Source organism: Pogoniulus pusillus, chromosome 1 (genome assembly GCF_015220805.1).
Source record: "Pogoniulus pusillus isolate bPogPus1 chromosome 1, bPogPus1.pri, whole genome shotgun sequence".
In the NCBI taxonomy this organism is placed as follows: Eukaryota; Metazoa; Chordata; class Aves; order Piciformes; family Lybiidae; genus Pogoniulus; species Pogoniulus pusillus.
The window spans coordinates 39,527,757-39,542,421 of NC_087264.1; the positions used below are offsets into that span (position 1 = coordinate 39,527,757).

The 14,665-nt window shown below is 39.8% G+C and overlaps 1 protein-coding gene across 3 annotated transcripts in view; it reads right to left on the reverse strand.

The window, feature by feature from the left end:
• SLC25A21 (solute carrier family 25 member 21) overlaps nucleotides 1–14,665 on the reverse strand; it is a 268,495-nt gene that overhangs the window by 17,696 nt on the left and 236,134 nt on the right. For all 3 annotated transcript variants that reach the window (XM_064149071.1, XM_064149081.1, XM_064149090.1), the window contains 3 exons: nucleotides 12,826–12,892; nucleotides 3,827–3,886; nucleotides 958–1,065 (listed from right to left, as the gene is read on the reverse strand). In XM_064149071.1, coding sequence (XP_064005141.1) covers nucleotides 958–1,065; nucleotides 3,827–3,886; nucleotides 12,826–12,892 — 235 coding nt within the window. The remainder of the gene's footprint in view (nucleotides 1–957; nucleotides 1,066–3,826; nucleotides 3,887–12,825; nucleotides 12,893–14,665) is intronic.

Genomic DNA, 14,665 nt, shown 5'->3' on the forward strand with positions numbered 1-14,665 from the left:
AAACATGAAATAAAGCAGCTGGATTCTGACTGGGATATGGGGATGGGTTGTTTTGTGCTAACCTTCGGTGCTCACTTGAAGTCTGGAGCTTGCTAGGGTAAATGCACTGTGTGCAAGGTGTTCAGCTTTGTACTTCTGGGTTACGTTTCCTCACAGTGCTACTCTGTAGAGATGCAAGTGCACTTGAGACACATACCCACGTGCACTTCAGGCACACAATATATACAGTGGAGATGCTAACACTGCTGACAACACTGTGTGCACTTCTGCACATCTGAAGGCATCCTCTGTTGAAAGTTTTCCATTTTTGTTAATTAAGCTTGTGGGAAAATCATTTGCATCAACCCAATTTATTACAGTGTGATGGTTTGGGCTCTTACCCACCCCCCCACACTTTGTATTTGCCCCAGCTAACTCAGACGGCCTCTGGGAATATAGATGAAGCAATTTATTTACAGCTAGCAGAATTTACAAGCAGCTATTTACAATATATACAGTTATATACAATTATATACAGAAATATACAAAGGATAAACAATACAAAAGCACAACTCCCCTCCCAGAAACCTGAGTCCCCAGGAGGGGCTCCCAAACCACCCCAACACCTCCCCCGGCCCTCTCAACCTTACCCTAGTTCTCAGGAAGAAGAGAGGTGCAGCCAAGAGGTTAGGGAGCAAGGTTAGTAGGAGCAAGGTTAATGAGATGTGACCAGGTCTGAAGGCAAAGGCAGAAGGGAAGACAAAATGGAGAAAGTTTACTACTTCTTCCCAGAAATCTCAGCGTAACTGTGAGAGAAGGAGACACCATGTTTTTCATTCCATTGCCTGTTATCAAGTTCTTTTACCAAAACATTCCAGCTTGCTTCTAACTAGCACATACAGACATTGTGCTCTAAATATGAACTTTGAAGTGCATCATGCCTAATGAAGCAGAAAAAGAATGGAGTAACGCTCATACCTCAGTGAAGGCATTCCGGTTTGTCTGTAAGGTAACCTTTACAACTTCAAAAGGGTTAACCACAACTGCTTCTGTCAACCCAGACCCCAAGCCAGCAACTGCAAACGCCTAGAAAGGTTAAAAATGAAGGAGTCAGTTTTCCCCTGCATCAGATTATGAAGCAGAATGACACAATGCAAACTGCAGCTTTACAGTAATGCAGCAGTATTCTGTTGCTAAACATCCGTAGACCATGATTAGATGCTGACAGTTCGTGAGGACAATATGACAATAGCCATAAACCACACTCCCAAAAGTACAAAACAAAATGTCATAGCACTGTCGATGAATTCTCTTTTCAGCTGGAAGAAAAATCACGGTACCAGCTTATTATGAAAACATGGGAAAACAATGCTCTCATGTTATCTTTGGGTGAATAAAAACACAAATATAGATGCAGTTATGCTGCACTGGGAAAACCAAAACTCTGCACTAAGTAATGTTAACTTAAAAAATAAATTAAATAGTGCATTACTTAAGCAAATTGCAAGAGTAGAAGAGAAGTTCTCCTAATTAAATATCAATCCTGGCAAGTTTTATATGGATGCAAATGACACACATGGGAATCTCAGCACTCACTGCAAGGATGAATTAACCTCCTTGACTTAAGAGCTGATGGTACATTGCAGCCATAAAGAGATATTCAGTGCTTTGCTTTATATCATGACAAAAATACCTTGATTTGTTTGCATTGGAAAAACAATATTGAAATGTTTAGGTCAATTGAGAAAATGCAATGGGGTCCATCTTAGTCATCAATTTACACATTTATTGCTTTCACTTAGCATATCCAAACATTTTAGGGGCTAAAGAGAGTCCCAGTACAAAAATACAATATACTGAGCACACTTGCTGAAATTCAAGGAAATCAGTGGTAACAAAAAAACCCAACCAACAACAAGAAAAAACTTATTCAGAGGGATTTGAGCAGGGATTCTTGAGAGCTCAAGAAAGAGAACAACAATAAGTTAGAGGGAAGCTGCAGCCTCACTGCCTCTAGAGAAGACTGTTACCAACAAACCCCATTATTCTTACATGAGATGTCAGCATTACCTATCCCTATCACTATCATCATCATCCATGAGACAAGCCAGCAGAAAGATGGTACTAATGTGTGCATATCTCTTTAAACAGTAACTGTTGTCTTGATATGATGTCTGTCAAGGGATTTGGAAGCATTCTGCCTAGCTTAGCCCAGAATCCCTCTCAGTCTTCTATTTCTCTTGCTACCATGGCTATCTTAGGGGCAAAAATGCCTCAATGGTAACAGTACTACAGCTGGAATGACAGGTATGTCTGATGGCTGCTGCATCTGTTGTATGAATTAGAGCAGCTTTTGGTTTGCTATTGTACATTTACAAATTTCCAGCATATTTTCCTCCAAAAAATGTGCTGGTATACCATGGAACCTGAAAATCTGTCCTTTCTACTCACTAGAGAACAAATATCAGCCTATCCACATCAAAATATCAGAAGAGCCTGTTGAAAAATACAAGATAAAATAGGAGATACTGTAAATAACTATAGGATTAGAGGAAGTGGAATAATTAGAAAAGAAGAGGAAACTTTCTTTAACCTGGTTAGTATGATTCCACATCACTGCAATGGAAAAATGGATGTAAATGGAAGTAGCATTCTTTGAAAGTACTGCATGATCCTAGTGAAGATGTCATTACTGTGAAAAATAGGTGTCTGCTATGACTTACATTCTTACACCACAGAAAGCAGTAATTCCCATAAAAAATATTTTATCCCAAATGTTACAACAGCAGAGCTAACTTCTCCACATGAGAATGCAGACAACAAATGCAAGCTACATCTTAGCATGAAAACATTTTTGTGTGTATGTCATGTATTTTGTTTTTAAAACAGTTATGCACTTGAGATGAAGTTCTAACTCCACTGATATAGAAGAGAGTTTTGCCAATGACTTCAAAGGAGTTACCAGGTTCTTATCAACAGTTTATATTTACATTTCTATTACAAGTTCTTCAGAATAGGACGGAGGTCTGTGTTTCTGTCGTACCTGCGCTGTGCAGAATGGCACTTTGAGGTTGAGGTACCAAACCAATTGCTATCACATGAATAAATAAATGTTGATAATGGTCAGATCTTTCCATTCTTTTGCAAGCATGAAGAATGACAAGCTGCATACATAGTCTCCCATGGTTACTGACACTACCCATATTAACAAAGGTTATGGCAGTTGTCCCAGGTTGAGGCTGTAGCATTAAAAAAAATTCTGGGAACTAGGAGATTGTTATTCAACCCCATAATTCTGCTATCTCTTTATAGACTCACAACAAGGTCAGTTCGCTCTCCTTTCCTCCTCCTCCTGCCCTGTGTGTGTGGCAGGAGCCAATTTATTGGGAAGACCATATAGGTAGCAGTAGGCCTCTTGGATGGAGGAAGTGTTGGGGGTGGGGGGGAGGATTGGAGCACTGGGGAGTGTAGATTTAGTTTTTTTGGGCATGGGGAAAAATTCAAGGGGTTTTGCCATGGATGGGATAATTGCTTTGTAATATCTATTGCTGTATTCCTCTCTCTCTAAATATAATTCTGTATTTTCTCTCCAATTTGATTTGAGAGTTTAGTTTCAGTTGGCTCTCTTTAAAAATTATGACATTTTTTGAAGCCATTTGATATAAAATTACTCTCATTTTGATAAATTTTATTATTAGTGTTTTCAAGGGACAAGTCTGCTTAGATAAAAACTGTTGCTTGAAAAAAAGTCCCTTTAAATTTGGATTCCTTCCACGGGATGAAATGGATGGGAGTGTTCATTATACACCTATTTAGTTAGAACACCAAGTTCTGTATCCATACATACCAGTCCTGGCGGCAGTGATGCATATCCTAGTAGCTTCTTGTACTGTTCGAAGGTGAAAAACTGCAATGAAAAGTGAGACTGAAATTGCATTGAAAAAAATGATGAGTTAATTATGCAAATCAGTAAATCCAAACTACACTGGAGCTTGCCTGCCTGGTATTCTGAATAGCTGCACACAGGTTTGTAAAATAAACATAAGCTACATTTGTTTTAGTCTTTGTAGCAATAGTAGGCAACCAGGCTTCAGAAACTATTTTTTTTTAAGGTATAATGCATAATAGCAGCAAAAGTACAATTAAAATAATGGTTTATGAATTTGCTCACAACACATAGGTTGTGTTTTTAACTCATAAACTTTTCCTCTAGTATTGAACATTCATATAATGAAATGGAGTATAAATGCTGCATTCAGTCCGTGGTGCTCAGAAGTTCTGAGCATCTGCAACTCTTTAGAGGATGGGCTTGGAGAGTTGCACTCTTGGGAAGTTGAACTTCAAGAAGAAACGAGAAGCTCAGTTTCACCTGCACCAGTGTGGAGAAAGGCAACCCTGTAAAAATGGTTTGCTTTGCAGCCTAACATTTCTTACCACCCAAATCTATTAATTTCAGAATTCCTTTTGTGTAATCCTCTAAAAGTCAAAGCAGAATAAATTAATGAATTTGTTCTTTCAAGAATAGTGTTGAGAATAACCCCAACCACATGTGAGGTTAATAAGAAGCTTTTCACTGACATAAGCCGACACACTTTCACTGCCTATTTCCTTGTCTGTGAACACAAAGTCAAAGGTGCATCAGTCAAGGTATACTCTAAAGGAGGAGTATTTGTGGCATATTACAAATTATTGGAAGATGTCTTCTGAAATACAGCACACCTGACCATGTTTGTTCAACAAAGATGACCTTAGGCTACAGCATATTCAAAATGAGATTACCAGGACCATGAGAAGCACTTGAGTTTTATTCAAGAATGAAGACTGAAGAAGAGTAAAACCTTTCCTTGTTTAGTTTAGCAAAGGAGAAGCTGCAATAGAATGAGAACCAAAGAAAGCGAAGATACCGAACATAAAGCAATTTGGTGTAAAAATAAAAACTACTCAAAACCAGAAAGTGATTTGAGACTTGACAAAGCTTTCTTACAAAGGAGTAGAGTTTTCAAAGTCTTCCAATAAAAATAATGAAAACAACCCAAAACTTAAATGACAAGTAAGAGAGAAATTGACAAGTGCATGGAAGAGATTATTGAACAGCAAGGGGGTAGATTTGCTGACATAAGAGATTCTTTCTAGTCCAGTGCCTTCTGTGTACAGCAGATCTCCCTAGTCCCCATATTGTTTCAAATTAATATTCTGCAAATGCATTGCTGAAGCCACTGGAAAGCACTTCAGGTTGATGTCACATAAGGCAGTTCAGAGGGAAATGAAAATGTTCTTCCAGAATGAGGAATAAGGACAGCAGAAAGTCCTGTGGGTTATAAAGAGTAGATGTCTGAATTCCAGGTAAATTGAAATACCTCATTTTCATACATGGGACAACATAAGGCCTGTAACTACAGCTCACTATCTGTGAGTCCTCTAACCTCTCCAAGACTTCCTAGTCTCTCTCACAACTTTGCATACAAAAGGAAAGTGGTTTTTACACAGCGCACCCAGTATTATGGAACCAAACAACAAAACCTTGTCACAGCATCAGTAAGACCACATCAGCACGGACGGGTACCTACTAGAGCAAGAGCTGTCACATCACTGTAGTAGCACCCCTGATTTTCCTGGCTGCTTTCCAAAGCTGACCTGTTACACTTGATCAGTTTAGAGCAAGCTGATTCAAACAAAGCTGAGATCCTCTGAAGGTCTATGCATCTCATCCCCACACGTAAGGCTCTAATCTTTCCACATAGCATCTGCCCATGTTGGTGACAAACTGCTTCATCACAAAAGGAAAACGGGAAATTAGGTCAATGATGATATGGGAATTGTAAGAAATCTAAGGGAATAGAGTTTTCCAGACAAAACAGAGATACTGGGTGACCTGTGCTGGGTCTCAGCCAAAGAAGATAAGCTCAGCTCCTCAGGACTAAGTTGCCAGAGGTTTATCAGAACAATACAGCTTTCCCATAAATGACATGTACAGAAATATGAGTAGTAAGCACCACACTGCCATTTTAACCTGTTTAGAATCCTGTCCAATGGCAAAGCCAGTAACACTTTTCAATTAAGACCTGCTTGAAATGAAGTCACTGGACTCACACCACAACCATTAAAAAAGCCAGGTTTTAATGCGTTCATAATGCCACCACATTTAAAGTAGGAGAGAATATGTGTGCATAATGTAAAATGAGCATGTTAAATTCTGAGAACTGAAGGACTGAGCCAGAGAATATGTTTTTTATCCTCAGTAGGGGATATTTTCTCATTTTGCAGAAAAGCTGCTTGAATGACAGCCTAGATATTAACTGCCTTACAAATAGCGTGCAGACTGAACATGGATCTTACAAACATCCTGACAATATGTTTAAAATTGTTGCACTGGCCAATAATCAGAAACGATAGAAGTGTGACTTAGATGGTAAGTCTGCCTCTTTGGAGAACTGAAGATCTTTTATAGGGAAAAAGGAAGTGTCTGAGAAAGTGTCAGTTGTGGGTGGGTGAGTCACTTCACAGAACTAAATTAATTTCTTATTGTGATAAAGTTTGCTTTATTCTCTCTCCAGCATCTTTCTACTCATTGTTACCCTCTTAACCTTTAATGGAATTTCTGGTATTCCTTAATGTCTTCCATAGTGTTACAGATCTGTAAAATGGTTGTAATAAAGGCAGAAATACATTACCCAGCATTTTTTTTTGGTCTTAAAAATGTTACCTTAAAAATCAATAGCTTCCTAGAGTCATAAAAAGGACTACTTAATAGCAACTATGTTTTCTATCATTTGAAAAATAAACCAAATCAAGAGCAATAAAACACAATATGAATGTTGCTGGGTGTACTACAGTGGCTAGGATACATACATTCTTTTCCCCAAAGTGAGTAGCTATATCATATAGATTTACATGATATACATCCATCCAATATGCTTTTAAATCACAGCATAATTTGTATTGTTCTTTACAGTTGTATAAAGTTAATAGCTCTGCACCCAAAAAAAGTATCTCAGAATAAATGTATTTAAGACATGTTTTTGTCTACATAATAACCAATATTGTCCATCTGGCAAAGATACACTTCAACTCAAGCTACACAGAAAATAGCCAAAGTACTTACCAGATGTCTCAATAACTCTAAGGTAAAAATATGAGCTTGAAACAAAATGTCTGGGAACACATGAATGATATAAATTTGCCCCAAAGTTCATCTGTTAACCATTGTATTGGCATCATCACTTCTTTCCTCCAAGTTCAAACTAACTTAAAGTTATAAGCTTTGACTTTTCTTCTTCCAGAAATACCAGCTTTCTTTTTAGAAGGGAAATAGAGAGAGAGAGAGAGAGAGAGAGAGAGAGAAATAGCAAGTCAGACATGAGAATGTAGTTGACTAAAAGTGGAGCTATATCTTCAATGCTTAGCTGAATAACTGAGGCTAAATGTCTTCATGTTAGTAGCTTTATTTTTACTTGCAAATAGCCACAGACAGTATTTCAGTACAATATTTCTTCTTAGTACAGTAAATTTCTTCTTAGTACAGACTGCCTCTCTATGTTTCGTGCTTTCTCAAAGCCACATATGTGGACATAGTCTTCCTCTAAGTTTCACTAGTTAGTTTGACACTGCACCAGGGGCACCCTGGGGCTTGCTGAAATGAGGAAAACCCTTATCATTAAGTGATGATCGAAGGTGAAGTGTGAGCCACAGAGAGCAGTGAGCTTTGTGTTGGGGCTATATCCAATTTATACTAATCTGAGACAAGCTGGATTATTCTCTTCAGGTCAAAGCATTGCTACAAACTCCATTATGGATGTTGGAAATTGTAGAGGTATATAACATGTCATTGAATTCCTGCAGTATCTGGGTTCTTACAGGGACACTGCTGTCCTGCTCTATCCTATCACAGACCTTTGCTAATGTAGAATATAACTGATGTCTCAAGGTAACTTAGTTCTCTTAGTGTCCTAGGAATGGCATATAATTGAAAGGAATAGTCTAAAGAATTAAAGAACTCAATGATTTAATTAAAAAAAAACCACAAAACAACAGTTGGCATTAAAACTTGATGCTCATGGTTAAGCCCTCGCATAAATGGAGCACCAGTACAACATTCAACAATTTGTGAGCTTATGATGAGGTTGAGACAGCTAAGTCTGTTTAGTCTGGAGCTGAAAAAGCTACAGAGATCTAATTCCTGTCTTCCACCCTCTAAACAGTCCACAGCAGTAGCATGAAGTGCAATAGGCAAAAGCTGCAACAGGGAAATTGGATTGGATAGAAGGCAAAATTCATCACAGTGAAAGCAATTAAGCACTGGAGCGGGAGTGCAGAGAGGCTGCAGTCTCAATCCTTGAAGATGTTCAAACTTGACTAGACAAGGCATCTGAGCAACCAGATCCAACAATCAAGTCAGCCCTGCTTCGAGCAGGAGGCTCTCCAGATAGCCACCAGAGATCCTCCTCAACTGAAATCTATGATTCTATAATTATATCGAACATTGTGGGGTTTAAGCCAATTTAATCAATGTGAGTAAGAAAGTGACTCAGGATTTTTGAATGATACAGGTTGGAAGGAGTGAAACAAAACCTAGGTTTGTATTTTAACTATATAAACATATATATGTATGGGAAAATCTAAAAAGCATGATCTGATAGGATTTGTCCTCTTCCAGATGAAATGAAAAGGAAAGATAGAGGGAACATCTTAGACTGATGAAAACAAGTTATTAGGAATCTTCTGAATATCATCTTCACTGCAACTTTGCTATAAAACAGAACATTTGCTTCCTAGCTGTATTAAATAATTTTGAGTTAGGCAACACATGTTGTTTGCATCTAAAATGTCAATGCAAACAAGAAGATGAGATTAGCAGAACTCCTTCAGGATTCTGTTACAAGGTCACATCCTGTCACTTTACACAAATATTATTCCTTTGTAAAGGAATAGCAATGGGAATGATTAATTGCAGACTAAGGACCACAATCATGTGTACCTTTTTAGAAAGAAACATACACATACAGAAAAAGAAAAAAGGTAAAAATAAAAGTAAACAAGTGAAAAAAGAAGTTAAGAAGATTGTTGTTAAGAATGTTAAGGGGAAAGTGTTAAAAGGTTAAAAAAGGAAAAGAAGGGACAAAAAAAAAGGAAAGGAAGATCAAGACTTTCTGTACACTAACTGCTTTTAGACACATAATTAGTGCAACTACAGGAAACATCAGACTTCTGAAGTAAAAGAGAAGGAAAGATTTGCTCATAACATAATGGATGCTTTGATAAGATTTAGAACTTTAAGATGAGATTCCTAAATACTGGGTTTTATTTAAAAATGGTTGTATGACTGAACTGTTGATGTGTTTTGTTTAGAAACGTTACCAAAATGATACTCTGCAAAGGGGCATAAGGATAACAAAAGAAAATCAGATCAATAACTGGCAGCAAATAATCTTTGAAAGGTTAGCATCTATTTGAAATGTGAGAGAGATGGAGTCAAATGTTTTTTGCATGATGAGCAGCTGTACCCATTATTATGTTCAAACTGTAAAAAAGTGGCAGCACAGAGTAGACTTTGGAATACAAGAAAACTCTGAGCAGAAATTCAAACCTACAAGTTCTGCACTTTGGCCACAACAACCCCAAGCAGCACTACAGGCTGGGGACAGAGTGGCTGGAAAGAAGCCAGGAGGAAAGGGACCTGGAGGTACTGATGGATAGTAGGCTGAAGATGAGCCAGCAGTGTGCCCAGGTGGCCAAGAGAGCCGATGGCATCCTGGTCTGCATCAGGAACAGTGTGGCCAGCAGGACAAGGGAGGTTATTCTTCCCCTGTACTCAGCACTGGTCAGGCCACACCTTGAGTGCTGTGTCCCCTTCTGGGCCCCTCAATTCAAAAGAGATGTTGAGGTGCTGTAACGTGTCCAGAGAAGGGTGACAAAGCTGGTGAGGGGCCAGGAACACAAACCCTATGAGGAGAGGCTGAGGGAGCTGGGGGTGTTTAGCCTGGAGAAGAGGAGGCTCAGGGCAGACCTCATTGCTGTCTACAACTACCTGAAGGGAGGCTGTAGCCAGGTGGGAGTTGGTTTCTTCTCCTAGGCAAGCAGCAACAGAAGAAGGGGACACAGTCTCAAATTGTGCTGGGGGAAGTACAGGCTGGATGTTAGGAGGAAGTTCTTGCCAGAGAGAGTGATTTGCCACTGGAATGGGCTGCCCAGGGAGGTGGAGTCACTGTCCCTGGAGATGTTCAAGAAAAGCCTGGTTGAGGCACTTAGTGCCATGGTCTAGTTGACTGCATAGGGCTGGGTGCTAGGTTGGACTGGATGATCTTGGAGGTCTCTTCCAACCTAGTTGAGTCTATGATTCTAAGACTGGATGGGGCACTTAGTTCCATGGTCTAGCTGACTGGATGGGGCTCAGTGATCATTTGGACTTACTAAAATTGTATCTATTTTAATCTAAAACACCCATCCACTATACAACAATGAGGAATTGACTTCACAAGTCACAAAGATGCACTGTGTAGTCAAATTCTTTATGCACTGGACATTTAAAGCTCTCAGAATGGAAAGTTGATTTTTGGGTATTTTTTCACTGATAAAAGTAAGCAAACACAATGATCAGACCTTCAGATTTGCAGTTACTTATCTTGATGGTTTTGTTTTTTCCTTTAATGATTTTGTGTGTAACACAACTCAGTTTAGGTCAAAAGATTCCTCTGGAAGCACAAGTCTAAGATTTGGACAAATATTTGTTTAGGGCACAAACTGAAAATGTTGGGGGGGTGCAAATAGGGGAGGATAGAGATGCAGCAGGAAGCTGGAAGTAGATGCCAAAAGCAATGAACAATAAAGGAAGAGCAGCAGGAGGAGTTGCATGGTGGAGCAGGCAGCATCTTTGAGTAGACCCATGTGGAGGTCCTATGCTAGAGCAGGGGTAACAAGAAAGAAAGCAGGGCATAAGAAGGTAAGAAGCAAGATAGGTAGAAAGAATCTTCTATATGCTAACCCCTATCTCTTGAACCTCCTTTTGCCTTTACACCAATGGGCCTGAGAGCAAAAAGTAAAGGGATCAGGGGCATAAGTAATCTTTTCATCTACACCCTTAGTCACAGGTTGGAATGCTGAGAAGAATGGGAGAGCATATTTGATTAACAAGTGGCTCAGAGGCTAAGATTCTAAGCAAGGAGGCCCAGCCAGCCCCTGTGAGTGACCAGTATTGGAGTAGTCATCAAATCTCTACCCTACCAAACCGGGGGGCCACTCAGGCCCCCCGGCCTTTAGATCACCTCCACCAGTCACCCAGTGCGCACCATGGGCACTCACCAGTCACAAGGGGAGAAGGATCCCTCTGCCCAATTGGGCAAGCATAGGGCTTCTGCCTTTTCTGGGGCCCATTAAATAGGGGAGGGGGCAGCGAGGGCAAAGTGGTGACACCTGAGCTGGGAGGAGACTCTAACAGGACCCAGATTAAAAAGGGGAGTGGGCAGAGAGGGCAAAGTGGTCACACCTGCAGTAAGAGGAAACTCCAACAGGACCAAAGTGCTTTCAGTTTGAGGGATAAAAGGGGAAAATGGTGTGTGAGGTGGGAAAGGGGAGGGGGTACTGAAAGGATGGAGATGACTGGAGCCAGTAGTCCAAGAATGTGAAGATTTTCCCATCAGGTTTTGTTTCTGAGCTGAGCATCTCTGTGAAGCAGGTGCTGGGTACCATCCTGAGCAAGAGCTATGTCTGCAGCAGGTTGGTACTCTCCAGTGGTTCTAGAGAACAGCCCTCCTGAACTAATACTGGATAGATACTGGCAACAAGTCTTTTGGCTTAGGACCTTTTCTTTGCTCTCTAACTTCTTTTCTCCATAGAAAACTAAAAGCACTTAATGCTGATTCCTTCTCATCTGCAACCTCTAATTTCTTTGTCAGTCACTGAAGTTCTCCTGATGCATGTAATGAAATGGGGGAAAAGTACTCATGTTCATGACTACAGTCTTGAGAGAGGAGCTTAGCTAAAGCTAAGGTAAAGGAACTTAAATGCACTCCTGTGTGCATATTAATTGTTTTGGTAGGGCTGGGTGATAGGTTGGACTGGATGATCTTTGAGGTCACTTCCAGCTGGGTTGATTCTATGATTTGTGGTACTTTGAGGGCAAGTCCTTTCTCTAGGTTTTCATTTAGCTGTGAGAGTCTTGGCCATTGCTGCATTTATCTTGTTTGTCACTGTCAAGACAGATAGTGTGGGAGTTCTTCTTTGGCCCTGACTAATTTTAGCTTTACTAAGAGGAAGTTCTTGCCAGAGAGAGTGATTTGCCACTGGAATGGGCTGCCCTGGGAGGTGGTGGAGTCACCGTCACTGGAGGTCTTCAAGAAGAGACTGGATGAGGCACTTGGTGCCATGGTCTAGTTGACTGGCTAGGGCTGGGGGATAGGTTGGACTGGATGGTCTTGGAGGTCTTTTCCAACCTGGTTGATTATATGATTCTAAGTAAACTGCTTCAAACTGCTGAGTAAATATTTATTAGGAACGGTTTCTTTAATGGATTCTTGTGTTAATTTATTAACCAATTAATGTAACTACAAGACTAAAATATCACTTAAAGCATTTTATTGGTTTTAATTGTCTAAATTAATTGTAATTTATTTTTCAGTAACACTATACACAAAGGTCAAAAATTGTCTAACATTTAAAAACCTTATCCAATTCTATTTAATCAAGCACAACTTTTATTGTGCTACCAACAGGAAAGTTTCCTCCTAGTGAAAATCAGAGTATTAACCTGCCAAATAAGTTAATGATTCTAATGTGGAGGGAAACACAAAATATTTTATAGCTGTTACTGTTCCTACTCATATTTGTATGGGAGGAAGCACAGCCCTTTTTTACCTTCACTGCCCTTTTGGGTGTCTCAGCCAAGATGGGAGGAAATATTCCTTTGTAGAAGCCAAGAAATCTATAGAAGGAAAGAAAAAAAATTTGTATGAGTAAACAACTATCATCACCATATTGCCAATTCTATTTTCACTTTTGAGAAAAGCATCAAACATTTCAGCATTTCCAAGCATACAGACCAATAAAGATACTCGTTGCTTACTTGCTTGATAACTACTGTGCTATCACTTCAATTCTGCGCTGCTAAGATGGTATAAAAAAATCAGTAGTGAGTAAGTAAAACTTCAATCTATGTTTTATGAGTAGACAAAAAATTGTATCTAAAGAGGAACATCTCTGACAATGAAGAGGAAGTATTGCTTAATTGGTTTATTTTTTTTCTTGGTATAGCAATGGTAATGAAAACTGAAGTCATAAAATGCTGATTTGGAAGAAACTGTGACTTCATAGAGTGGCCTGGGTTAGAAGGGACCTCGATGGTCATTTCGTCTAACTCCCCCCTACAGTCAGCAGGGACATCCTCAGCTAGACCAGGCTGTCTAGAGCCCTGTTCAGCCTCACCTTAAATATCTCCAGGGATAGGACCTCAACCACCTCCCTAGGCAACCTGTTCCAGTGTTCCACCACCCTCATACTAAAGAACTGATCTTTGGGATGGCCTGAAGCCAAAGATCCACTTGTTGCAATGCTTTGCATCATCTAGATTTTAGATACACATACACACAAATATCTATGTAGCCAGCTACAAGCACATATGACATTTGGAGGCATCGCTGCTTAAGAGGTCAATGTAGATCTAATACTGGATCTTTACATGACAGATAGTTCTCAAAACCAGGTGAGGTAAAATTCGACATAGTTCTTGCCAGTTAGGTGTGCTAGTTTGAGGCTAACTGGAATATTTTAGTGAGAATTAGATTATATGCTGTGAAAAGGAAACGATGGTGATGTCTGCTTCACTCATAGGCTTGCTGACATGTATGAAACAAGAACACAAAAGCAGATAAGACAGTGTGCATGTCTCCATCTCTTGGACTCTGTGTTTCTCCCTGGGTTTCTTCTGTGTAACTAATCCTTCTGCTTTCTAACCCCCTTTGCCGATCCTCCAACCTCACCTTCCACATAAGACAAACTCTGGGGTAAGGCAGAGGGGCGGAAAGAAGTTGGAAGGGTGGTTGGGAGCCCCTCCTGGGAACTCTGATTTCTGGGAGGGCTGTTGTGTCTCTGCATTACCTTTACCTTGTATATTTCTGTCTATAGCTGTATATATTGTAATTATCTGCTTGTATATTGTGCTAAGCTGTAAATATAAGGCTTAACTCCTTAACTTCCAGCTTTGCTGAGTCTAATCTGGGTGATTCCATAAGAGTGTGTGTGGGGGGGGGTGGGTAACTCCCAAACCATCAGGTTAGGTCACCACACTGACCTAGTCAGTGAATAAGGAAGAGTTCAAAGAGGCACCTAATGCAGCTAGCAAGAAGCTACCTTGCCAGCCAACAAGGGTGTATCTTACCACTTATCCATCTTCAGAGTTTATATACTTCTTTCAGAACTGTAAGAGGATTCTTTCTACAGAAGAAACCACTTTAAGCAAAGTATTTGTATCTTTTAAAAATGTTGAAAGTTGGTGATGTTGAAACATGGTGATGATGAAAGGTTGTGATTCACCTTTCTAAAGCAGCCTATTACTTGGAATATTTTTGCAGGGTGTGCAGGATCATTGCATCAACAGATTCTGCTACAACTATCCTGTGCACATCAAAGGAAAACAAATGAATATTCCTCACATGTGTGTAAAATGCCACAAATGCTGTACCATTTTCCTGGAGTTCTT